The 26539-nt window shown below is 49.8% G+C and overlaps 4 protein-coding genes across 5 annotated transcripts; 2 read left to right on the plus strand and 2 right to left on the minus strand.

Moving 5' to 3' along the window:
* Positions 1–1700: 1700 nt before the first annotated feature.
* On the minus strand, positions 1701–5537 carry LOC121598271 (trithorax group protein osa). The gene is made up of 3 exons (XM_041924871.1): positions 5017–5537; positions 4679–4939; positions 1701–4589 (listed from the first exon to the last, which is right to left on the minus strand). The coding sequence occupies exons 1-3, from the start codon at positions 5038–5040 to the stop codon at positions 2610–2612; spliced, it is 2265 nt and encodes a 754-aa protein (XP_041780805.1). The 5' UTR covers positions 5041–5537; the 3' UTR covers positions 1701–2609.
* Positions 5538–7879: 2342 nt separating this feature from the next.
* Positions 7880–11216, plus strand: LOC121598288 (NECAP-like protein CG9132). 2 transcript variants are annotated; one of them, XM_041924907.1, is made up of 5 exons: positions 7880–8390; positions 8545–8655; positions 8737–9327; positions 9405–9598; positions 9813–11216. In XM_041924907.1, the coding sequence occupies exons 3-5, from the start codon at positions 8839–8841 to the stop codon at positions 9883–9885; spliced, it is 756 nt and encodes a 251-aa protein (XP_041780841.1). In that variant the 5' UTR covers positions 7880–8390; positions 8545–8655; positions 8737–8838; the 3' UTR covers positions 9886–11216. The 2 variants fall into 2 exon arrangements, with proteins under 2 accessions (XP_041780841.1, XP_041780850.1); XM_041924916.1 differs by lacking the exon at positions 8545–8655.
* Positions 11217–12779: 1563 nt separating this feature from the next.
* LOC121598299 (early endosome antigen 1) lies at positions 12780–22537 on the minus strand. Its single transcript, XM_041924930.1, is given in 7 exon segments — positions 12780–12931; positions 13475–13789; positions 13939–14156; positions 14264–14438; positions 14521–14604; positions 15537–22157; positions 22289–22537. Coding segments are annotated over 7 exon segments (7530 nt in total). The 5' UTR covers positions 22352–22537; the 3' UTR covers positions 12780–12877.
* Positions 22538–22882: 345 nt separating this feature from the next.
* Positions 22883–26355, plus strand: LOC121598282 (tRNA methyltransferase 10 homolog A). Its single transcript, XM_041924897.1, has 3 exons — positions 22883–23090; positions 23169–23271; positions 24062–26355. Exon 3 carries the CDS (start codon positions 24129–24131, stop codon positions 25167–25169), a length of 1041 nt encoding a protein of 346 aa, XP_041780831.1. The 5' UTR covers positions 22883–23090; positions 23169–23271; positions 24062–24128; the 3' UTR covers positions 25170–26355.
* Positions 26356–26539: the final 184 nt, after the last annotated feature.

A 26539-nucleotide genomic window follows, 5' to 3' on the forward strand; every position in this document is an offset into this window, starting at 1 on the left:
TGGTCTGCGACTCTCCTATGTAGCAGAAGCCTCCTGAGCAGGCGGCAGAGGACCTCGGATTGCAGATAAACGAGGCAAAGTCAAGACTGATGATGCCAACAAATTCAAACTTACGTAGGCTTGACGTGAAGAAGTGAACGCACTGTTGAAATTGTCCCAGAATTCACCTATATCGGGTCTAAGGTCAGCATCGACAATAGCATGATTGTGGGAGGCTGGCTGCCAACCTGTAATTCTACAACCTGAGAAATCAGTTCACTTCAAGGAACCTGTCGCGACGGATGAAGCTGGGACTATAAAGCACCATCACTACTATAGTAGGGCTCAGAATAAGACCTTCCCGATTCCAATTCCGTGTTCGGAATCCATTCCGGAGCCGATTCCAATGCTGGAATCGATTCTGATTCCGGAGTTGATTTCGGAGTTCACTTCGGAGTAGAGAACTTGAGAGCTGAATCCGGAGTTGACTTAATCAAGATTGACTCCAGAAATGGAATTAGCTCCGAATGAGAATCAGTTCTTAAATTGAAATAAGAAGTTTCGGTAGCAAAATCAGTCCGGGAATCTCCATGAGAATGGAATGGTTTAATAGATTTTTGGGTTATTTGCGGCTATCAATACGTAGCATCATTGGACTCAAACACCTTTTCTTCTGGAGATACCAACTCCGATTTTGGATCCGATTCCGGAGCCGATTCAGGAACCAATTCCGGATCTGATTCCGAAATCGATTCCGGAAACTGATTCCCGACCTCCTATCCGGAATTGATTCCAGAAAACTTCAAAGCTAGCCGGAATGGATTCCGAAAAAAAAATTATGTTTCTCCTTTATAGTACTGGTAGTCACGTACGCCTCTGAGACATGGACACTGTCCAAATCTGACGAAACCCTCTTAGCCGCGTTCGGGAGGAAGCTGCCCCTAAGGATGGCCTTGGCCCCGTATGTGGAGCTCTGTGGAGGGAGATAGTGAGGAGCCATTATAGCGACGAGCTATAGAAGGTGTACGGCGACCTCCCTGTCGTGCAGCATATCAAGCTCGCCAGGCTCCGGTGGGCAACGAGTTTTTCGCATAACGAACAAATCTGAATGCTCTATAGATACTTAACGCGTAAAATCTCAGAAAATGAGCAATTTTATGTTTGTTCCCGATAAGAAATTGTTACGATTTCGAGCTATTTCCAAAAGTGGGCAGTGTATAAGTGTACTCATTAACACCCACTGCTAGTCCAAAACTTTCGAGGTCATACACCAATCGAAAAAAAGCCGGGGTGGGTCGTGAGCGCGTCCATTCCACGTCCAGATATCTCTCTTCAGATCAGATAGTGAAGCTGAGAGTTTTGCTGCGGTTCCACGATAGTTGGAGTAAGTTAGGTAATGTCTTCAGTTTAATTGCTCCATTTCCTTCCTTCTTATTTGACAATATTGAAGGCTCTCTTCGGGCCATGACAATATTGGAGTCTTGCATGCATTCTTGATCTACTTGTTCGTGAAGGCGTGAATTTCAATACTAAAAATTGACCAATGCATTACTGTTGCCAGTTAGAGGTGTTCCGTATGGTTGTGATGCATGTAATCCCAATATACATGCGCTTGGCTTAGCCTGGAACCAATTATTTTACCATTCGAGGGAGTCATTGGAACGGATTAAACTCATTATGAGGGCTCTACTGCAGTTGTATAAGTAAGAAGGTGGAGTTTTTGCAACAAACAAAACCGTTGGGTTTCACAATGAAGTACACCTTTTATTCGTTACACTTTCTTTTTAGGCGGGAGAGGTTGGATAGCATCTCTCCCTCCCGAACGCATGCAACTACTTTAGCCGTGATGGTTAACTGGTAGCCGGTTGGAATAAAGCATTCGCGATTCGACGGCTGTGCTGCAGCGGAGGAGCAAACAATCGTTATCTTACAATATATATATATGCCATTTATGTAATACAAGTGTTATACATTGATCTGTTTGTTTTTTTTTTCATTATGTTTGCACACATGCACACCATTCTTATATTTAGTTAGCGTGATTTAGGTAAATGTAGCGTAAATAGCTCTTTCCTCCTCTGACTCTCTTTGTTCTTTTATAAGGTTGTGATTTGATTGAAGCGTACCGTATGCACAATTCCCGAAGCACACTGTCCTCTAGAGTTGCCTTTGTTCTGTATATATTGTTTGTTAGAAATGTTCTTTGCGCTCTCCCTCTGGCACACGAGAAGAGTAATTTAATCTATCCACAATACATTTGCTCGTAATGAAGCACCTTTTTGCAAATTATTTGCATCATTTAAGGAGGATCGTCAAAGATCAAGAAAAAATTGGTTAAAACCTTTGCATGCGCCCGTGCACGTGGCAGCGCGTACAAAACCGCCCAATAAATATGAGATGTAGAAACAAAATACATACATTTTGCCCACTCCGGATAACTGCGCCGGAAGATCGAGATTAAAACAGCAATATATATATTAAAAAAAAAAAAACCTGATGAAATGTACAACTCATACGCGCAAATTGCGCAACAAGCCAGTCAAGAAAACGAAGTCAAAATCCCATTGCTCTTGTTTCAACCAAAGAGCGCCTCGGAGAGAGGATTTCCGGTTGCAGAAAAAAAATGCTTTTTACTGCGGCGGCTGACCGTAGTAGCCGTAGCCACCCTGCGGCGGCGGACCTTGCGGACCGGGCGGCGGCATCTGCGTGTTGGGCGGACGCTGCGGATACTGCGGGTAGCCGGCCTGGGCCGGGGGATACTGGCCCTGGGGGACGGGCAGCGGCGCGTACGACTGCTGATGGTAGGGTGGATGGGGCGGATAAACGCCCGGTCCGGCCGGTCCCGGGGCGCCCTGCTGCTGCTGCTGTTGTTGCTGTTGGCCGGGCACGCCGGCGCTGGCTGGTTGCTGTTGTTGTTGCTGCTGCTGCTGCTGCTGCTGGTAGCTCGAAACGGGCGGCTGGCCGTGCTGCTGCTGCGCGTTCGGTGGCTGGGCGTTGTAGGCGCCACCGGGCGGCATGGAGCCCGCACCGGCCGACACCCCGCCCGGATTGGCGGTCGGGTAGGAGGAGGTCGTGGTGGCCGGTATAGCCGACGATGGTACCACCCCGCCGGCAGTGACGGCCGTCTGTGGTGGTTGCTGCTGCTGCTGCTGCTGTTGCTGCTGGCCCGGGTAGGCGGCTGCCTGTCCGGCAACGGCGCCACCGGCCCCGCCCGCTCCAGCCTGGCCCGCGCCACTGGTCGGGATCGGGCCGGCGGCGTTCGGCGGACCGCTGCCCGGATAGCCGGTCGCGTACTGGGGCTGCTGGGGCATCGGGTACCCGGGCGTCTGGGCCGGATAGCCCCCGACCTGGCCCTGCGGTGGATGGCCGCCCTGCTGGCCCGGGCCGGCCGGCTGCCCGTACGGGCCGTTCGGACCGCCGGCCGCTGCAGCCGCTCCGGCACCGGCCCCGCCGCCCGCGCCCGGATAGCCCGGGTAGCCGTGCGGGGGCGGTGGACCACCGGGACCACCCTGGGGCGGATACTGGACGGGCGGCTGCCCGGGCGGACCGTAGCCCACGTGCGGCTGCGCGTTAGGCGCTCCCGGCGGCAGGCCCTGCTGGTAGCCCTGCGGCCCAGCTCCGCCGCCGGCCGCGGCTGCCCCACCGCCCGCTCCCGGATGCTGCCCGGCGGTGGTGGCGCCCGGGTACGGTGACGCCGGCGGCACCTGCCCACCAGCCGAGCCGGCCGGCGGTACGACCCCCGCATGATGGCCGTAGCCCTGCGGTGTGCCCGCATTCGGCGGCCCGTACCCCTGCACCTGGTTCGGCGGCCCACCGTACGGCGAGTAGCCGGTTTGCGCTCCGTACGGCGCCTGGTTCGGGGGCGGATAGCCCGGATAGTGCGAGTGCTGCACGTTGTAGGCCGCCCGCTGCTGGTAGCCGGACGTTTGGGGCGGTAGCGGCTGGCTCGCCGGCTGCTGCTGCTGAGCACCCTGCGGGCCGGGAATGCCCGCGGCACGGATCGCACCGCCCGGACCGACATTTTGCTGATTAACGAGCCCTTGCTGCTGTTGCTGCTGCTGCTGCTGCTGCTGGCCACCGACCACGGGCGCGTTGGACACCGGTGGCATGGGCCCGCCGGCAGTGCCAGGCGCACGGTAGCCGCCCTGCTGATTGCCACCGCTCCCACCCATCACCACATTCTGGCCCGGCTGGTTCGGGCCCGGCGGTACCGCGTTCGGGCCGAGCCCGGCGCCCGGAGGCATACCGGGCTGCTGCTGCTGGCCCGGCTGCTGCTGCTGCTGCTGCTGCATGCCGGGCGACGGATTCGGTGGCCCGTGGGGATTGTGCTGCTGGCCGGGCGGTCCCACCACCCCGTTGCTAGCGTGCGGCTGGCCCTGCTGCTGGCCCGGCTGCTGCGGCTGCTGCGGCCCCTGTCCGGGCTGCGGATAGCCCGGCATTCCGCTCGGCTGCTGGCCCGGCCCTTGCATCATGCTCCCGTCGTGCGATGGCGGGGGAGGCTGCTGCTGCTGCTGCTGCTGCTGCTGCTGTTGTTGCTGCTGCTGTTGTTGCTGCTGTTGTTGCTGCTGCTGTTGTTGCTGCTGCTGTATCGCGTGCAGCATTTGTGGCGGCTAAAAACAAAGGCAAAGCAAAAGCGGGATGAGTGAAGCAAGTGGTCACGAAAAGTACGATACAGAGAGAGGAGAACCGAAGAACGCACCGGAAGCAGCGAGGAAACGTTCTGCTGCGGGTCGGCCAGGTTCGCCAGGTAGACGAGGTTGCGGTGCAGCGCCACCTGGTACGACATGCTTTCGCTCGACTTGCCCGCGTACTGGAACTCCTGGATCGTCTGTATCAGGCCCGCGTTCTCGTCCAGTATCTTCTGGATGTGCATCGAGCTCGGCGGCGGACCCTGGCCACGGTTCGGCGGGTTGCCGCTGCGGCCACCGCCCGGACCACCGCCACCCGCCGCTTGCTGTGACTGTTCGAGCGAAAGAGAGAGAGCGAGGGAACATGAATTAGTACAGCGAGGCCTTTCCATCACGGGGCTCGTCTTACCTGCTGGGAGTAGGCGAGCGACATCGTTCTGCACTACGGTATACAAGTGTGTGCGTGCGTGAAAGTGTGCTACGTCACTTTATTCGCCTTCGAGCCACGTTCCGCTGCTGTACACTCGTCCGTAGCGCGGGTGTGTGCGTAATTTCCGGGGGAAAAAGAATTTCACCACCAAAAAAACGACACCGGCAGCACAAACAACGCTACACGGCCTGCTTTGGTTTGATGTGCGTCACTTTGTCCGTATAGTGCGCTTTGTCTTCATACACTACTGATCACTAAAAGTACACACACACACACCGACGCAAGTAGGTGCGGGAGAAACCCTTTCTTTTTTTGCTCCTAACCCAGCATCACGCACTCACAATCGTACTCACAATTTGCTGCACAGTGCTGCTGCCCACGGAAAGGTTCCAAAACGGACGCCAGTCGAGTGGCTATTTGGAAGCATTGTTCTTCTTCCTTTTTCTTCTTCGCCCTACGCACGGGCACAGGGTTCGCAAAAAAATGGCCGCCTGACAGCAGCTGCCGTGTGCGCTGTTTACAACTGGTCCATGTGACAGTATACGCACTCTCTCGCCCTCTCGCTCTCTCATTCTTTGTCCCGCTCTGCAGCGAGTTGTTATTATACTTAAACTCCGTGAAATGTGTGATATAAATCTTTATTTTGTTAATGAACAATATTCAAAGTTACTTTTTTAGCAAAAGGAGCAGGAAAAGCTCATAAAACGAATATATGTTTGGTTTTGTATCATGCGGCCCATTTGTTTACATTTAACGACGACAAAGCGCGGTGTGTTGACAGTTGCTGTGACCTTGTCAAGATTCATACAAGAAAAGGTTTGCGTCAGTGCAGGGGTTTTCGAACTGGATCGTGGATTGGTTTTTGATCAGATCAGAGCAGATTCGATTGCGGTTGGGATTGGGATTTGATTGAACTTGGGATTCGATTGAGATTTGTGTTTCGATTGTGATGCAATTGGTAATTGTTTGCAATTTGATGGGAATTTAATTGAAATTAAGTGAAGTAATATTCCTTTCAAAAAAACGGTTGTAGTTAAACAAAATTAGATTCAGGCGAAAAAAGAAAGCCCTCCCAAATAGCCAGAATTGCTTAAGCACGCTAAGATCGTACCGTAATCACCCACAAAATTTGACATCGGGACGATTTTTCGTTAAACAGCCCCAAATCAGCTGTGGAGTTCGAGCTGGCTATTTGGGATTACAGTGAGCCTTTTTGCAGTCTAATACGCGAATAAATATTTATAAAAAGAAAAAAATTGACATTTGCTATATCCGAATCTTTTTTGACTTCATTTTAGCGATTGAAAAAAATTTTCAACATCGTTCCAAAAGCTTCTTTCATCTCCATTCAGAACTCTTACACTAGCGATGGGTAAAGTTGTCAAAAATCCAGAGTCGACTCTGATCCGACTCCAATAATTTTGGAATGGACTCAGGAAGGTAGGTTCGCCCAGCATTATCCGGAATCGCCCGGAGTCGTTCGGAATCACCCGGAGTCATCCGGAGTCGTTGGGATTCGGAGTCATTCGGAGTCGTTCGGATTTGTTCGGAGTCGTCCGGAATCGGTAGGAGTCGAATCGGTCCGGAGTCGGTGTTCGAAACAAAGGCCTATGTATGAAGTGCACACGCAAAGTGAAAGACAAAAAAACACAACGAAATGAAACGCCTGATCACAATCACCGGATGGCTCCTGTTAACTCTGATCGACCCAGATTGATTCCGGAGGACGCCGAATGACTCCGACTCCGGTCAGCTCCGAACGACTCCGGACGACTCCTACTCCAGGGGGAACTACCCAAGTGCCACAAATCCACTAAACGACCACTAAACGGCTTCTAAACGACTCAAGTTCTCTACCTAAACGGAATATAGAAAGACTTCGTTTAGCAGACGCCAAACGACTCATGCATTCTAAAAATAGCAAAAAAGCTGGTGGCGCTATCTGTTGGTGGGATACCCCAACCAGTTGAGCTTCATCGCTTGGAGGAGAGCTTTCTCATTTCCTCTGTACTGTTGTATGGTTTCGCATTGAAGTTATGCATCGCTAGAACTAGAACGGCGATACGATTGTTTAAATACTAAACTCCAACGGAAACCACCAGCACTGAAGCAAGTGAGATTTGAGCAATGGTCATTGGTGTTGATACCCACGTATCTAACCACACGACCATTTATATAGATTTTGCTCAGAAAGTTAGAAGGCTATATAGGTCATAATAAAATGCAACTTGTCGAAACACATTGCAAGAAAAGGATAGCAATATGATGATGAGTTGTAATACGCCATCTATTGATCAAACCAATGAAGCTGTGGAGCTTTCATTTTTTTTCTATGGATATTCAATTTTCCAGTCGTTTAAGCTTAATCTGTGGCGCTTGGGTAGTGGTTCGGAGTCGAATCGGAGTCGTGGGTGCAGCTTGAAAGAGCACATTCTACACACAACGGCGTGAGGAATCCGATGTCGATTCTCTCAGGCCGAAAATACACGGACCGGAATTTCGCTTGCTAAAAAATGCATGGAAATGACAATTCGGGAAAGTTGCCGTTGACACTTCGTATATGGGTTTGACAGCAGGGGGAATTCCGCGGCCGTGAAATTCCGGTTCGTATATTTTCGGCCTCACAGCCATCTCTGACCTGCAGTCTCGGTGTATGTAGAAACGCTCACGCGAAAAAGTGTTCCATGCATGAGGGATAAACTGAGCAACCCTGTAAAATTACACATTTGCCTAAATGATCTTTTCGGTTTACATGTGTTCTTTCTATTTCCTTTTTAGTATGCGTAAGATCGATTGATTTTGGTCTAACTGGCAAAAATAGCAATAATTAACGTAATAAGGCATTTCCTCCGGCATAAAAAAGTATTTTATCCTTCATTCGAAAAGCATCACCTCATCCATACATACACACACACACGTACACCTACACACATGACACACTGGCCAAACAACAACATGTCACAGGCCGTCAGTGACAGCAGCAGCAGCAGCAGCAGCACAAAAACCCCTTCATCTTGGCTGTGTGTGCGCGGAGAGTGATACCAGCGAAACTGCTTACGTCATAAAAGCAATCGAAACACGAAAGTATTACTCGGTCGGCAGCAGGGAAGCCAGTCCGCGGCGGTGCACCAGTACGCGAGCAGATCGTTTCCTCCGGCGGGGAAGAAGAACAAGCCAGCCAACGGGCCAATTTCGTCACCGAAACGGGAAGCTGCACCGAGCCCTGCACAGCGCGAGGGAAATTCGCCTCGCCTTTTGTGTACCCTGCATACACACACACACACAGTCGCGCGCGCGCCCCTCCGATGATCGCAAACGCGGTGAAAAGCGCATCCGGATAGAGGGAGACAGAGGTGGGTCATTGTCGCTAGACCGAGCAGACCAAAACTGGGCCAAACGCCCCCCCCCCCCACCGTCTACGTCGATTGCACCTGGTGGCCCTACCGCCTTCCTCACTCTACTTCTCGGCCACCCAAACCTCACTTTTCTTCCCGACCACATCCACAGGGCGGAAGAGAGCGAGAGCACACACCGTTGAATGTCTGTGCGTTTGTGCGTGTGAAAAACAAACACAACAACCAATCGTATTTTCCGTTCCTCCGCTTTCCTAGAGAAAGGGTACGAAGAGCCAAAAGCAGCAGCACAGACGAAATCTCACATTACTATACCATCAATGTGTGCTTGTTGTTTTCTTTTTAGGTCATTTCCACCACCCCTCGGCAGACACAAACAAAGGAGCCGCACAAACACACATACAACACCCTCCGCCCCACAGCACAGCAAGGAAAAGCGCTGCAAACGATGGGCGAACCGGAGTACGAGAGCGTGGTGCTGGTGAAGCAGGAGGTGTTTGTTTACAAAATTCCGCCGCGCCAGAGCAACCGGAGCTACCGGGCGGCCGACTGGAACCTGCTCGACCCGATCTGGACCGGGCGGCTGCGGATGGTGGCCAAGGGCCGGTCGCTGTGCGTGAAGCTGGAGGACAAGACGAACGGCACGCTGTTCGCGAACTGCCCGATCGAGAGCTACCCGGGCGTGGCGATCGAGGCCGTGTCGGACAGCTCCCGGTACTTCGTGCTGCGCATCCAGGACGGCAACGGGCGGACCGCGTTCATCGGGCTCGGGTTCGGCGACCGGTCCGACTCGTTCGACATGAACGTCGCGCTGCAGGACCACTTCAAGTGGGTGAAGAACGAGGAGAAGATCGAGAAGGAAAAGGTGGAACCGAAGCAGCAGCTCGATCTCGGCTTCAAGGAGGGCGAAACGATCAAGATCAACATGAAGATTACGGTGCGTGGGAAAGGCCCGCGTGGGGGAAAGGCGATTTGCTTTATTTACCTTTTGTTTTTCGTTGGTGCACATTTTAGAAAAAGGACGGCTCGGAGGCCTCGTCCCGACTGACCGGGAAGAAAACGGGCGCGGGCGGTTTGCTACCGCCGCCACCGGGCGGCAACAAGATCAGCCCACCCCAGGCGAGCTCACCTTCGCATCAGCCCGCCGCAACATCGACGGCGGCCGGTGCCGGCGGCCAGACCGAGTGGGGCGAATTCACTTCCGCTGGGTAAGTAAAAAGCTGTTGCCCCCACGCATCTCGACTGCTTGTTTTTTTTTCGGCTTTGTGTTTGTCTGATAAAGGCCCGGCTGCAGACCGAATAGTTTGTCACCGCTTTTATCGCCTCACAAGCTCAGCCCTGTAAACATTCATAATGCGATCGCTTTATCGCCACGCTGTGCTTACTCTCTCTCTCTCTCTGTCTTTCCCTTGACGTTTTAAGGGTGCAAAGCACAACGGCAGATGCTGCAGCCGCCACGCCGAGCAAAACCAACGCCAACTGGGTACAGTTTTAGGAAGGTGGGCGTACTCTAATGCGAGGGCGGTTGGACCAGCGAGATTCACGCGGGGGTATGGGCAACACATTGCAGTAACTGAAACAGCTAGAATTGTTTGTCCCCGGTAAGTAGTGGAGAATGATGATCAGCTGCGACTGGCGGCTGTAAAAAACATGGGGGAGGGAAAAAGGGAGCAGAAACGGTTCGTTGCAAAAGTATGTAAAACGGTGCAACACTGTACTTTAAGACGGAACTTGGCTAGACGATAGTATGATATCGAACGTGCGTGATCTTTAAGTTTAAAAATCTACAACCACACACTCACACACATACACACACACTTTAATAGAAACGGATAAGCATTAATACACCATGGACATCAGTGAGCGGACAAGGATGGAAAACACTCTACGAGCGCAAAAAAAGAAACGTTTAAAACAGAAACCAATCACACACACACACACACATAGACCCGTGCGATTAGAATAGAATGACGTAGCAGAATAATAGTACGCGGGGATGGCGCGCGCATTAGGGCTGGGGAGCCATATTGCAGGAATTCACGCATTGATCGCGCACGTGTGCGGTGCTGATGTCCTGATGTGTGTGTGTGTTTATTTTCTTGTAGCAGGAAAAGTGGCGGAGGAAATTCGCTCCCGCGTACCAGTAACACAAACACACTCACACAGACACTCGCGCGTATCGTTCTCAGCATATATATAATATATACATATATACACAACCACACGCATATACATATATATATTACTGGAAAACGCTTATGTATGTATGTATGGGGCTGAAGGCGCGTGTGAGCTCGATAGTCGTGCATGTGTCGCTAGCTGCATATGTATATACCACATATACACGTAACCCCTAACAAGAGAGATACAAAAAAAAGCTATATATGTGTATGGGTATATATATATATTATATACATAGGAAATAATAGAATTGTTTAAAATTGAACTTTACGTTGGGGGACACAAGAGAAGCCCTCGAAGCAAAGGAGCCGTTAGTAGGAAAAGGCGCCCTTCAGGCAAACAGTAGGAGGAAGCTCTGCAGCAGGAGGGGCAGAGAAGGCGAGAGCGGGAAAGAAGATGAGATGAAGCGCTAGCTATATTATACAGGTGTAGTAGAAATTTTGGACGAGACGAAAGAGAAAGGAGAAAAAGCAAAAGAAAAACTCAGATTTACATACTTATTGTTGCTATTGAGATACAAAAAAAAAAAATACTATCTCCCATAACCCACTCATTCCTTCTCCATAAATCCCTTCTTGCCCCTACCCCCTTCCCTTCGCGTAGCGAAAGCTGGCAAGTATATATGTTATCTAATATTGTAGTGCGCAAAAAAAAGATTAGTAACAAGGGCAAAGAGATAGAGAGAGAGAGAAAAGAGAGAAGGAAGGAAAAAGGTAAAAGGAAAAAGAAAAATCCACTACTAAACGAAAACAAAACCCGTTCACAAACCGAGCGCCGTAAACGCGTCTACTATCCCCGGTTAAGTAAACTAGTGGCTGTTATTTTAACGATATTTCGCTACGGCCGGCCCCGACCGACGGGGGCAAAACGGAAGCAAAAGCGGCGCGGAGATATGGGTGAAGAGCAGCGGTGGTTACGCGCTAAAGATCTGCTGCCCAGACGAAGCTGGGTAGGGTTAGGGAGCGCGCGCGTGCATCCAGTTAGCCAGTCGGGTCGCTTTTGTGCTTTTCTTGCATTCTTTTTTTTTTCTTTCTTCTTGTTTGTGCCGCCGCCGGGTCCTTTTTCCATGACGATTTAGCGCATCGATCGACTGCAACATTTAACCACCGCGCCCCGAGCAGCCCGGCCCCGGCGCAGCGCACAGTGTTTGGGTTGGGGTTGGGCCGGGGGCGTGACTTAGGCATTCCTTAGCATTTTCGACGATTTCGTTTCGCGCTCTTTTAGTTGGCGTTGTTTGTTGAAAAAGCATTTCCTTTTTGTACGTGTTCTTATGTTGTGAGTTTAGTTTTTTGTTTGTTTGTTCGTGTTTTTTTTTTGCTCTTCTCTGGTACCGAGACGCGGAAAAAGCGGAGAAGTTGTTTTGCGGTTTCGTTACACGTTGCAAACGTTGATTATATATAGATTTAAAATGGTATACAATACGGATACGGATTTGTTCGTTTTGCTTTCCGGAGGCGATTCATCGTAACGTCGATGAATTCCCCGCGCTAGGGGTATAATCTCTCCCGCAAACCCATAAAACCCCTAGGGAGTTGATCGATTATTTGTTGGTCTTGTCGGAACAGGGACTCGCGTGAGATTAGCAGTGAATGTTCGACCATCTTAGAGCGAGGGTGTGGCGCGAGCGCCCTTTTCGGTCAGGACCTAGGAAATCGATCGCCTTGGGAAGATGGCGAGGGGAACCGAACGGAGGTGGAACGAAGCGAGAGCAGACAGTATATGTAATGAAACGAATAAAAACGCAATTGTATAGTTGGATCACCAAAACACACAGTAGTCGTGTTTGAAGCCGTGTTTGTTAATGGAAAACCTTGATTATTGTTTTTTTTTTAATGCGCAAGAGTATCATCTCATCATCACAATGTCGTACATACAAAAATCCGCTCAATAAAATTAGCAAAAAGTGCGTTCAACAGCAAAAAAAAAAACGGGTTCGCTTCGGACTATCGCGCTTCCGCTGTGACATTTACCCGACACATTAACTCAACCTTGGAACACATCCATGATATATTGCGTAATTTATTAATGTTATGCCCCTTTAAAAAGAATAAAAAAAATCATCCCTTTCTACCGCTCCGTAGACTAATAGTAAACTGCACACTGCCTACTAACTAACGTTAAATTAACTTGCCTAACCATTCCGTCCTGTGGTATCGCTCCCGTGTGTCCTAAACGGTGGACCGTGCAACAATAAAACTGCTTTTTTTGTGTATCAACTCTCCTAACACAGCAGGACCGAAACAACGACGGAAATTTGTTGAAATTGCACCCGTTGTGAAATGGGGGGGTTTCTTGGTTCACACTGCTCAATACTTTTTGCCTTTGTTAAACCAGCTGAGCCGTCGCCTCGGTGAGGTGTTCTGAAAATCACACAAATCGAAACAGAGTTGGATTTTTTTTTTGAGGGAAGAATGTTCATACAGTGAGTAGTGGCGACTTGTTTGAAAGTTGCAATCACAAAAAAAACAACCTCACACACACACACATATATACATTACACTAGTTGTGCCTAATGGCTAGAATACGTGCACAATGGTTCAAGAACAGGTAAAAGGCTACTTTCTATCGTAAAATGAAGGGATATCTATATCTAATCTAAAAAAAACCTTATTTGAAAACATATGCCTAGTTCTAAGTATGGAATATCTTCGCATGCATTTATGTTTTGCTGGTTAAAAATTAATATACACAATCATGATTATTGTACGAGTTTCACTCGTGCCTACAGTCACAAACTAAATACTTTTTTTGCTTCTAAATTCCTCCCACTTGATACTGTTTTTTTGTTTGTTTTACCACTGATTCGATTAAAACGAAAGGGGCACCCGTTGCCCAGATGCTCACAGCACACCGCGTTGGGGATTTCAAAGATAATATGGAAAGAATTTCTTCCTGCTAGTTACCTCATCGCGCGGCTGGAAGTTGCTCAGCAGGCTGGACGCACTCATCATCTGCTTGAACTTGCCGGGCGTTTTCGTCCGCCCGGTCCGGGCCGCCGATGCGTCCTGCGCGGCTGCACCATTCGCGTTCGTGTCCCGCAACGCATCCCGGTACTGCACCTCGGCCGGGCCCGGCATGAGCGGACCGTTGAGCGAGAGCCGGCCGGCCCGCTTGCTCGGCGTCGGCGGGCCGGGCCGCTTGTACGAGGTGATGCCGCTAACCTTTCGGCGCGATATCAGTCCGGTGGAGCTGTCGTCGAACGTGGTCGAAATGTTATCCTAAACACATTATAGCAACACGCCCACATTAACACACATACATACATACACACGCACAACACATTAGGATCGAAGGTGGGCGGGGGGAGGAGGGAGGGGAGAGAGCACGGAAGCACGTAACGGGACATGGACATGCGGCATTGGCTTACCCCCGTGTCATCCTGCGGCGGTATACAGTCCGGTGCGAGGGCCATGTAGTTGGTGCGGAGGTGCGGCGGCTGCCTCGAGTTGCGTCGGGACAGCTCGGAGTAGCGGTCGAAGTCGGCGTGCATCGCATCGGGCGGCGTACAGCGCCCATTCTTCAGCTCGGTCAGATACATGTTATCGAACAGTTCGCCCACTTCATCCTCCATCTGCAGATTGGAGCCTGCAAGTACAGCGCACATGGCACACAGCATGGATTAAAAAGAATTAAAAAAAAAAAACAATACACGCAGCCAAGGCGGAAGAAGCGAATAAAAACAATCCACTCACGAAGGCTGGACTGGGAGGGCAGCATTAGCGACTTTCGATCGCTGCCGTGGTGCTCCTCGATCGTTTTCAGCCTGAGCTGCAACAGCTGGTTCTCCTTGCGCGTTTCCAGATTGCGTTCGTTCATTTCGGCCAGCTGCTTCTGCAGCATGGTGCAGCGCGCTTCCAAGTTTTCAATCTGTAAGTGCAACAGGTGAAACAGCACGCACGTGAGATTCGGAGTCATCTTTGGGGGGGTTTCCGCGGCTGCTGGTACGTACCTTTCTGCGGTAGCCTTCCGCCGTTGCTGCCAGTCCTTGTTTGTCGTGTTCTAGCTTGGTTTTCGATTCTTCGTGTAGCTTTACCTAATTTGAAAAAAAAATGGAATAGGAGAGGAGAAGAAAAAAGAAGTCCATCGCGGGTCGCGTTCAGTTGTTCGCTTTTTTTTTCGTTTTTCTTGCAGTATTTCAAATTCCGCTGACCACGTGGCACAATTTCAACTGAAACCCCCGAGGAGGCAAAAAGCCCTTATCCAAAATGCCATATTAAGGCACTAACGATGGTATCAACGGTAATGTCATAGACAACAAAAACCCTGTGAGTAAGTTCAAACGAGTCCATCTTTATTCAACAAACAACCAATCAATAACGATTATAATGTAGACAAACATATGCGCGAATACTCCCGTTTTTTTGGGGTATTCGCATGGCTTTTAGCAACTTATGCACATCGATCCACGCACACACACACACACACGCACAAACACACACATACACATCAGCACTCTCAAAAGTATGGAGGCTGTTTGGGCTTGAGTATGAGTTCAAATTGATCCCATGACGAGGCAACGGTGGCAACCACCGTCGCGCAAAGCAATACGATTGGGATGACACAGACCAAAGACCATCCGGATCGGCCCGAATGCTGTAATTAGAAGAAAGAAAGAAAAAAAAAGCGGACACCACAGAATCAGGATTACACACCTTGCCACGTGTTTGATGACGAAACGAGTTAAAATGATGGAATTAGAGCAAAGGAAGACAAAAACCGAAATACCCAAAATGTGGATCGTCTGAGGGGGGGATATGGAGTGCATGCTGTAATGTTGTGTCGGTGCTAATGATCGATTTTGTTCCCATCACAAATGCCCTGGAGGGGGTGGGCCTCAAGTACAAAAAAAAAGTCGTGCAATGTATGTCCGCGTGGGTCGTGGGTGCCTTAGGGCGCGAAATTCAACCAAGTCAGCGTGGTAAGTAAGAGAACAGCTACTACTGCTACTACACCTCGACTACTTACCATATGATTCTTCATCTTCTCCATGGTGTTCTGGTGCTCGATCCGCGACTCGTGCAGCTTCTCGTGCAGCTCCTTCTTTAGGGCGGCACGCTCCTGGGCCCATTCCGCTTCCTTCTCGGCGTGCGTCTTCCGCGCACTGTACAGCTTCACCGACAATATTTCACAATCCGTGACGTACTGCTCGTTCTCGGCCAGTACCTTGTCGTACTGTGCCTTCAGCGTGTCCAGCTGCGCCTCCTTCGCGACAATCTCCTGCTGCAGGCTGGGCAGCTGGCCACCATCGTCGGACAACTTCTGCGCCTGCTCGGTGCACTTTGCGGTCAGCTCTTCCGCCTGCCGTTTCGCTGCCAGGTACTGCCGGCTGAGCTCTTCGCACTTTTGCCGTTCCTCGTCGAGCTGTTGCTGCAGCACGGCTAGCTTGTCAGCCGTTTCCGCTTGCTTGCTGCAGATATCCTGATGCGACTGTTCCAGCCGCTGTTGCTGATGTTGTAGGCCTACCGCTCTTTGTCTCTCCTTTTCGAGGTCGTGGGCGAGCTGCGATTTCGCTTCCTGGACGCTCTCGAGCGATCGGCGCAGCGTGTCCGTCTTCTCGTCCATCGTCGCTTGCAAGCGAGCGACCTCTTGCTGTAGGCTGATCTTTTCATTTTCAAGCGTCAGACGGTCGAGATCCTCTTCCTTTGCCTTTTGAACCAACTGGGACTGTTTCGTTTCGTACTGCAGCTTCAGCTGCTCAAGTTCCGCTGTCTTGCCCGCAAGCTGCTGTTGCAGATCGGACACTTCCGTTCGATTTTCCGACAACGATTTCATCAGCTTTGTGCATTGCGAATCTAGATCGTCGGCCTGGCGTTTCATTGCTAAGTATTGGCAATTGATTTCCTCCGATTTTTCTCTCTCTTCCTCCAGGTTCTGCTGCAGTAGCGATATTTTCGCAAGCATTTCCGACCGCTCACTGTCGCCAAGCTTTTCCGCCAGAGTCTTCGCCTCGTCCATTGCCTTGAGTTGATGCTGCAGTTCTCCGATTTTAACCAATTCCTGTTCTAAGCTGTTCGTGATTTGCGTTTTGGTTAGCTCGAGCACTTCTACCGATTGACGCAGCGATGTATTCGTAGCCTTTATATCATCAAGCTCCTGAATCAGCTGTTTCTTCTCTACTTCAAGCTCCTCCGTACGACGGTTCAGACCAGCTGTCTTAGCCATTTCCTGTTCCAGATTGTCTGCGAGTTGCTTTTTCGTTTGTTCGATCGCTTCCAAAGATCGTTGGAGTTCAGCGATGTTCTCACTCTTCGATGTTTTTGCAACTTCAAGCTCCTGCATCAGCTGCTTCTTTTCAGTTTCAAGCTCCTCCGTCCGACGATTCAGATTAGCAGTCTTAGCCATTTCCTGTTCCAGATTGTCTGCGAGTTGCTTTTTCGTTTGTTCGATCGCTTCCAAAGATCTTTGGAGTTCCGCGTTGTTCTTACTCATCGATGTTTTTGCAACCTCAAGCTCATGCATCAGCTGCTTCTTCTCAACTTCAAGCTCCTCCGTACGACGGTTCAGATCAGCTGTCTTAGTCATTTCCTGTTCCAGATTGTCTGCGAGTTGCTTTTTCGTTTGTTCGATCGCTTCCAAAGATCGTTGGAGTTCAGCGATGTTCTCACTCTTCGATGTTTTTGCAACTTCAAGCTCCTGCATCAGCTGCTTCTTTTCAGTTTCAAGCTCCTCCGTACGACGGTTCAGATTAGCAGTCTTAGCCATTTCCTGTTCCAGATTGTCTGCGAGTTGCTTTTTCGTTTGTTCGATCGCTTCCAAAGATCGTTGGAGTTCAGCGATGTTCTCACTCTTCGATGTTTTTGCAACTTCAAGCTCCTGCATCAGCTGCTTCTTTTCAGTTTCAAGCTCCTCCGTCCGACGATTCAGATTAGCAGTCTTAGCCATTTCCTGTTCCAGATTGTCTGCGAGTTGCTTTTTCGTTTGTTCGTTCGCTTCCAAAGATCGTTGGAGTTCAGCGATGTTCTCACTCTTCGATGTTTTTGCAACTTCAAGCTCCTGCATCAGCTGCTTCTTTTCAGTTTCAAGCTCCTCCGTCCGACGATTCAGATTAGCAGTCTTAGCCATTTCCTGTTCCAGATTGTCTGCGAGTTGCTTTTTCGTTTGTTCGATCGCTTCCAAAGATCTTTGGAGTTCCGCGTTGTTCTTACTCATCGATGTTTTTGCAACCTCAAGCTCATGCATCAGCTGCTTCTTCTCAACTTCAAGCTCCTCCGTACGACGGTTCAGATCAGCTGTCTTAGTCATTTCCTGTTCCAGATTGTCTGCGAGTTGCTTTTTCGTTTGTTCGATCGCTTCCAAAGATCGTTGGAGTTCAGCGATGTTCTCACTCTTCGATGTTTTTGCAACTTCAAGCTCCTGCATCAGCTGCTTCTTTTCAGTTTCAAGCTCCTCCGTACGACGGTTCAGATTAGCAGTCTTAGCCATTTCCTGTTCCAGATTGTCTGCGAGTTGCTTTTTCGTTTGTTCGATCGCTTCCAAAGATCGTTGGAGTTCAGCGATGTTCTCACTCTTCGATGTTTTTGCAACTTCAAGCTCCTGCATCAGCTGCTTCTTTTCAGTTTCAAGCTCCTCCGTCCGACGATTCAGATTAGCAGTCTTAGCCATTTCCTGTTCCAGATTGTCTGCGAGTTGCTTTTTCGTTTGTTCGTTCGCTTCCAAAGATCGTTGGAGTTCAGCGATGTTCTCACTCTTCGATGTTTTTGCAACTTCAAGCTCCTGCATCAGCTGCTTCTTTTCAGTTTCAAGCTCCTCCGTACGACGGTTCAGATTAGCAGTCTTAGCCATTTCCTGTTCCAGATTGTCTGCGAGTTGCTTTTTCGTTTGTTCGATCGCTTCCAAAGATCTTTGGAGTTCCGCGTTGTTCTTACTCATCGATGTTTTTGCAACCTCAAGCTCATGCATCAGCTGCTTCTTCTCAACTTCAAGCTCCTCCGTACGACGGTTCAGATCAGCTGTCTTAGTCATTTCCTGTTCCAGATTGTCTGCGAGTTGCTTTTTCGTTTGTTCGATCGCTTCCAAAGATCGTTGGAGTTCAGCGATGTTCTCACTCTTCGATGTTTTTGCAACTTCAAGCTCCTGCATCAGCTGCTTCTTTTCAGTTTCAAGCTCCTCCGTCCGACGATTCAGATCAGCTGTCTTAGCCATTTCCTGTTCCAGATTATCTGCGAGTTGCTTTTTCGTTTGTTCGATCGCTTCCAAAGATCTTTGGAGTTCCGCGTTGTTCTCACTCATCGATGTTTTTGCAACCTCAAGCTCCTGCATCAGCTGCTTCTTCTCAACTTCAAGCTCCTCCGTACGACGGTTCAGATCAGCTGTCTTAGCCATTTCCTGTTCCAGATTGTCTGCGAGTTGCTTTTTCGTTTGTTCGATCGCTTCCAAAGATCGTTGGAGTTCAACGATGTTCTCACTCTTCGATGTTTTGCAACTTCAAGCTCCTGCATCAGCTGTTTTCTTTTCAGCTTTAAGTTCCTCCGTACGACGGTTCAGATCAACTGTCTTAGCCATTTCCTGTTCCAGATTGTCTACGAGTTGCTTTTTCGTTTGTTCGATCGCTTCCAAAGATCGTTGGAGTTCAGCGATGTTCTCACTCTTCGATGTTTTTGCAACTTCAAGCTCCTGCATCAGCTGTTTCTTTTCAGCTTTAAGTTCCTCCGTACGACGGTTCAGATCAGCTGTCTTAGCCATTTCCTGTTCCAGATTATCTGCGAGTTGCTTTTTCGTTTGTTCGATCGCTTCCAAAGATCGTTGGAGTTCAGCGATGTTCTCACTCATCGATGTTTTTGCAACTTCAAGCTCCTCCATCAGCTGCTTCTTCTCAACTTCAAGCTCTTCCGTCCGAAGGTTCAGATCAGCAGTCTTGGCCATTTCCTGTTCCAAATTGTCTGCGAGTTGCTTTTTCGTTTGTTCGATCGCTTCCAAAGATCGTTGGAGTTCAGCGATGTTCTCACTCTTCGATGTTTTTGCAACTTCAAGCTCCTGCATCAGCTGCTTCTTCTCAACTTCAAGCTCTTCCGTCCGAAGGTTCAGATCAGCAGTCTTGGCCATTTCCTGTTCCAAATTGTCTGCGAGTTGCTTTTTCGTTTGTTCGATCGCTTCCAAAGATCGTTGGAGTTCAGCGATGTTCTCACTCTTCGATGTTTTTGCAACTTCAAGCTCCTGCATCAGCTGTTTCTTTTCAGCTTTAAGTTCCTCCGTACGACGGTTCAGATCAGCTGTATTAGCCATTTCCTGTTCCAGATTATCTGCGAGTTGCTTTTTCGTTTGTTCGATCGCTTCCAAAGATCGTTGGAGTTCAGCGATGTTCTCACTCTTCGATGTTTTTGCAACTTCAAGCTCCTCCATCAGCTGCTTCTTCTCAACTTCAAGCTCTTCCGTCCGAAGGTTCAGATCAGCAGTCTTGGCCATTTCCTGTTCCAAATTGTCTGCGAGTTGCTTTTTCGTTTGTTCGATCGCTTCCAAAGATCTTTGGAGTTGGGCGATGTTCTCACTCATCGATGTTTTAGCAACTTCAAGCTCTTCCGTCAGCTGTTTCTTCTCAACTTCAAGCGTCTCCGTCCGACGGTTCAGATCAGCAGTCTTAGCGATTTCCTTTTCCAGATTGTCAGCAAGTTTTGTTTTGGTATGTTCCAACGCTTCCAGCGATCGTTGAAACCCTGCATTGCTCTCATGCATCGATTTCTTGACCACCTCAAGCTCTTCTGTCAGCTGTTGCTTGACGACATCTAGCTCCGTATTCCTACTAGTAAGGCTCTGCGTCTTTTCCATTAGCTTTTCCAGATTGTCGGCAAGTTGAGCTTTGGTTTGTTCGTTTGCGTCCAACGATTGCAGTAGCGCCGCAATCTTCGCATCCGTTGAGGCCTTCGAAGTTTCAAACTCTTCTTTCAGCTGGGTCTTCTGGGCCTCCAGCTCCTGATTACGACGAGTCAGATCCTCTACCAAAGCCCGTTCCATTTTCAAACTAGCTGCAAGTTGTGTTTTGTTCTGCTCGATCGCTTCTAATGATCGGCGAAGTTCAGCGTTCTCCGCGCTCATCGAAGCCTTTATCTCTTCACGCTGTTTTACCAACTGTTTCTTCTCGTTTTCTAGCTCCGCCATAATGGTCTGGTACTTTAGCAGCTGGTCTACGAGTTCCGCTTTAGCTTGTTCCAACGCGCGTCCTAATGACTGTTGCTGCTCGGCCACCTTCTTATCCATTAAAACCTTTGCATCTGCTAACTGCTGATTCAGCTGTACTTTCCAAGCGTTCAGTTCGTTTGTCGTGGCCTTTTCCCTTTCCAGATGATCCTCGAGCTGCGCTTTGGCCCGCTCGCATGCTTCAAGTGTTTGGGCCAGCTGCTGTGCTTCCGTTTGCATCCGCGCAAGTTGCTGCGCGTGTGCCTTACACTGCTCCTCCCATCGCTGTTCCAGCTCTTGTACCTTTCTGTTCAAGCACTCATTTTCGTGCTCTTTCTCCTTTAGCTTCACGTCCACAACCGTCGCCGCCAGCGTTTCCGAATCGTTGCACAGGCTATCGTCGCCCGGGGTCACGTTTTTAAACGATCTGTCTAAAAACTCGAACGAACTTTCCAGCGGCTCCATCGGCTGCCCGTTGGTCAAGTGGTTTTCCCTGATGAAGCGCCGCAAATCGTTCACCGCTTCCGCTAGATTTTGATTGGCGCCGTCCTTCGCGGCCAGCTCCTCCCTCAGCGCCTCGGCCGTCAGCTTCATCAGCTGATTGTCCTCCTCGAGCGTGTCGTACTGTTTCTTCATCGCCCGGTACCGCTCCATCTCCGTGCTGGCCGTCTCCTTCGCCCTGCTTAGCTCCTCCTCCAGCGCCTCGATGGTGCGGTTCTTCGATTCGAGCTGCTTCTGCAGCTGCTCGGTCGCCCGGCCCAGCGGATGCGCCAGATAGTCCACCGAGTCGCTCATGCAAACGCACGCTTCCTTCAGCTCGAGTGCGCTGATTTTCGCCAGATTGCGCCGCTTCTCCTCCTGCAGCTCCTGCACGCTCTGGAGCAGCTGCTCGATCTGCCTCTCCTGGCTGGTGTTTTCGGCGCGGGCCGTTACGAGCAGCTCGGACAGATTCTTCACCTTCCACTCGAGCGCCACACTTTTGGGCGTCACCGGGGACGGTTTCTTCATCTCGCGCTTGCCGTTCGGCGTGCTGGTGATCATTTGTACCGCGCTTTGGCAGAGGGTAGCGCTGGACCCGGCGTCCGCCGATCGTGCTGCGTTCCCGAACGCTCGCTCCAGAAACGGGCGATCGATGCGCATTTCCTTGCTGCCCTCCGACACGAACGAGTGGAGAAACGCTTTCATGCTGTACTGGAACGGTTCGTCAAACTCTTTGCCAATGTTTTGAAAGTACGGCACCGGGTGCTTGATGCAGGAGAAGTAAAGCATCAGCGAGAAGACGTACACGTACTCGCTCTCGGGAATCTCGCCGCCCGGGCCCAACCGCAACTCGAAGCGCGGAAACTTGGCACGCATAAACTCCGCGACGGTCGCTTCCTGCAACTCGTACGCGCCCTTCAGCTTGCTGCGGAAGCTGTCGTAGCAGGCGGCTAGATCGATGTAATCCTGGCCGGGGTTCAGGCCGGAACGTTCCACCTTAAAACGAGGAGGGGGAGGGGGGAAGGGATGGGAAAGAGCAAACAGTAACACAAGCGTAAGGTTAGTGGCCGGCTTCCTAAAATGTATAAAAAGCAAAGAGAGTTTCCTCCCAAACGGATCAAATTTACCCATCGCAGCACCACCCCACGCCAGAAGCTTTCTTCCATTCTCGGCGACGGAACTTCGGCCATTGTTTGCACACACTCACGCACACACACACACAAGAAAATATCTAACTTGGTTCACACTACAACTATTGTTTTTCTGCAGAAAGCTACGAAACGCACGCCATCGGTAACCCGATGGAGAGAAGATTCAATTGCAAACCGACGGGATCGGCGTACGGTGGCGTTGTTGATCGGCTGCGACTGGCAATGGCCGTTATCAAACAAATTTGAAGCATTCAAGCAAACGTCACCGTTTCGGTTGGCAGCTGCTGAGCAGCTGTCAAACGGTCGTGTACGATGGTGGAATAAACAATTCTTCTGTTCGTAAACTATTTTCCAAGCTGTCTTATTAAAAATTATTCTAAACCCTTTCTCTAAATCTTCCACTTTTTTGCGTCAATATAAACAGTTAACACTTCGGTTCATTTTGTTCAGCGATATTTTCTTTGCGACAGAGAACAGTGTCGAACCCTAGCGAACAGTGCCGAACCGAGATCAGCTGTCATCTGTTCGCTGTCAAATACAGCACGGCCGCAATAAGTCAATACCGGTGTTTGTTATTGCTAAACAAGCCGGAACGCATTTTTGCCCTCAACGCTAGGGCACCGATTTTGTGTCCGGAATCCGTTGTTTCCTTGCTTGCTCTTACTTTGCTTACGGCAACATCTAACTCTAAGGCGCCCTAACAATCGGTACAGCGGCGAGAACGAGCGCCGTAAACATAAACTTCATCCCGAACCCTTTCCCAGAGGCTGGCCGCGTGGTAATGTTTAACTGTTGCTTCAGGTCGCATTCTTGATTTTTGATCGGTTTTATTTCTCAATTTCTTTTGCATTTGCAGCACGTGTGTAATTTTGTAGCTGCCTGCGCCGCACAGGGCCAGCGAAACGAACGAGACCCAATACTGCCAAAGGAAATCGGTACCTGTTTCGCACGTACTACAGGTACGGGTTTTAGGACGAACGTTATTCAACAAACTAGTGATGGGAAAAATGAAGTTTTCCTCGGAATCGATTTTGGCTCGCTCCGAGGGTTTCTGGAATCAAATTGGAATTGGTTCCAAAATCGGATTTGGCTTCGAAATCGGAGTCGTTTTAGGCATCTCCATAAGAAGAGACGTTTCGATCCTATTGATAGCCACAAAGCATCAACATTTAATACTATTCTGATTCCGGAATCGGCTCCGCAGTCAACTCCGGAATCGGAATCGATTCCAGCATCGGAATCGGCTCCGGACGCGGAATCGGCTCCGGACTCGGAATCGGCTGCGAAATTGATTCCGAACATGGAATCGGAATTAGGTAGGCCCGGTTCCGAGCTCCCAGCACTAGACCAAACGCGGGATTTAAGCTGTAACAAAAAGTCAGAATAATTCAAATAACGGATCTGGGGTACAACAAACGGTCTCAGGGTAGAGGCAGGACAGGTACAAGGGCAGGACTTAAATATCTGAACCGAAGAAGGGTGTCGATTGGGTTTGAATGGGTTTAAACAACGGTAATTCGGGTTTGTCCCGAATAGACCGTGCCCCCATACACAGGACTGACTATCCTGCTATGGTAACAATAAGTCACTGAAAGCCAAGCTCACTTCACTAGTGGGTACAGGCAGGCCTTGACCGACAGCGGTTGTTGTGCCAAAGAAGAAGAAGCATTCGTGTTTGAGGATGTTTTATTAAGTTATTCTATTCTGTTCTTTCCCTTTATGATATCGCCTATTGACGCTGGATGATAGGATGATGTGTATGGCCACATTAGCAACAAAACAAGCTCTGTAACGACAAAAGACAAAGGCCCACAGAATGGAAGAAAGTTTAACTAACACTGTTAGGGATGAACCCGTCATCCGGCAGGATACCACGACGATGGAGACAGACTGTCCAAAAGATGAGCAGTGCCCGATAGTACCCGAGCCGGACAAGATCCCGACCGTGCCGGAAGTGGCGCAAAATCAATCCACACTCGAAGTCCCACCGGAAGCCGACCGAAGCGACGAACCGGACAAAGCAAACGGCACCCTCTCCAAGCGGCAGCGCAAAAAGCTGCTCAAGCTAGAGAACTGGGAGCAGCGGAAAAAGGAAAAGCGCCTGAAGGAGAAGGAAAAGATGAAGGCGAAGCGGCTGGAAGCGATCCAGCAGGGGCTGCCGGTGCGCACCGGGCCGAGCCGGAAGGAGCTGAAGCGGCGAAAGGTGAGCTACGCCGAGGCGACGATCGAGGTCGCCGTCGACCTGAGCTTCGACCAGCTGATGATCGACAAGGATGTGGCCAAGTGCGTGAAGCAGCTGCTGCGCATGTACACGCTGAACCGGCGCTCGGCCCGCCCGGTGCCGCTGCATTTCGTCGGGATCGAGCCGGGCGGTGCGGTCGAGCGGCATCTCGCCCGCAACGATGGCTACCGGCACTGGGACGTGCGGTTCAGCAGCGAGCACTTTATGCAGCTGTTCAAGCCGTCCCGCATCGTCTACCTGACCAGCGAGTCGGAGCACGTGCTCGAGCGGCTCGAGGAGGGTTGCGTGTACGTGATCGGCGGGCTGGTCGATCACAACCAGCACAAGGGCCACTGCTACCAGCTGGCGCAGCAGCACGGCATCCGGCATGCCCGGTTGCCGCTCGCCGAGCATCTGGTGATCAAGACGCGCACCATCCTCACGATCAACCAGGTGTTCGAGATACTGCTGAACGTGCACATGGGCAAGGAGTGGCAGCAGACGCTGCTGGACGTGCTGCCGGCCCGCAAGGGCGTCACGCCGAAAACGGTGCCGGTGGCCACGGAGCATGGTGCGAAAGCGCCGGAGAGTGGCAATGCGGAGGACTGCCAGGCAACCGCCGAGCAGAGCGGTTGAACAGTTTTGCTGGTTGAATTGTACAGAATCAGGTTTTTTCTTCTTAATATTTTTAATAGCCTTTATAAGTCTCGGTACATTGCGTATCTGAGCGATGGAAAGTTAAAATAGTTTAAATTCTTTTAGCAGGATTATAAACAAATGTGTCCTTCTCTGACGTTGCAGTAAATGCCATGTTGGTTTTACTCACTTGCTAGTTTTACATTCGAAAGTAGTGCATTTAAATAAGCTTATTTCAACGCATTTCGCTCAATCGATAAAAAGCAATGGCAAATGGAGCCAGAAAAATGTGCAATAGAAAGGAAAAACACGTTAGCGAAAGATAGTTGATAGACATTTCACCAACGAATGGTGCTGTCCATGTAGCAATTGGTTTTTGGAGCGCATGCTGCATGTAACAGCTCCTTCCCAGCATAAATAATTTGTCATTAGAAAAACAAATTTTCAAGATCTACAATTACTTACTTATCCGGCGTTACAACCGCTTTGCGGCGTTGGCCTACCTCAGGAGTGTCCGAAACGCTTATTTCATTTAATGAAAATTTTCAGAGACAACAGACAACTGTGCTTTACACAAATATTCAAACTTTCAAGCCAATTGGATACCTTTTAATCGGTTTAGCCGGGTGCCTGGAATAGGATTAAGGGTTGCCGAGATTCCCGGTCCAAATCAGAGATAGTACAGCACAACAGCCGCCATAAACATAGTGTCTTGCCTTGCATAATGTCAAATTTTTAATGTATGCAGACGAGATCAAAATGTAGTTTCCCGTAAATGAATCAGCAAACCTTCAGGCGACATTAGAATCGTTCAATGTGTGGTGTAATCGTAATGCGTTAAGTCTTTGCGTTGAAAACTGTGTCGTTTTCTCGTGCACGCATCTCTCTTATAAGGAATCTTATAAGGAACCATGTCATCGCTGGACAAGCCTTACAACGCAGTTCTGCAATAATCCTGATGATCCTGGTGTAATACTTGACGACAAGCTTTGTTGCACGCAACACTACGAAGGGATCAATAGATGGTCAAACTGAAGCCTAGGATCCATTTTTAAAATTACGAGAGACGGTTCTTTCGAGCCAATAACGGCAATGTCCGGCGTAATGAACAGCATGTTTGAACCTTTCGACTTTCATGAGAATATCAACATCATTTGTTTGTACGAATTTTATCAGTTCAATCAACGTTCAGTGGACTCATAATTGTATGTATAAAAAATAAATTAATAAGATAAACAGTAGCACCAACAGCAACGCACATCATAGAATAACATAAGGAATCGAACGTTGCGTCAGTTTAGAGACTGATTTGAAAATAGAAAAAAAAAATGCTATGAAAAAGCGCCAAAGTGAAGCAAATTAGTGTTTAA

Source organism: Anopheles merus, chromosome X (assembly GCF_017562075.2).
Source record: "Anopheles merus strain MAF chromosome X, AmerM5.1, whole genome shotgun sequence".
In the NCBI taxonomy this organism is placed as follows: domain Eukaryota; kingdom Metazoa; phylum Arthropoda; class Insecta; order Diptera; family Culicidae; genus Anopheles; species Anopheles merus.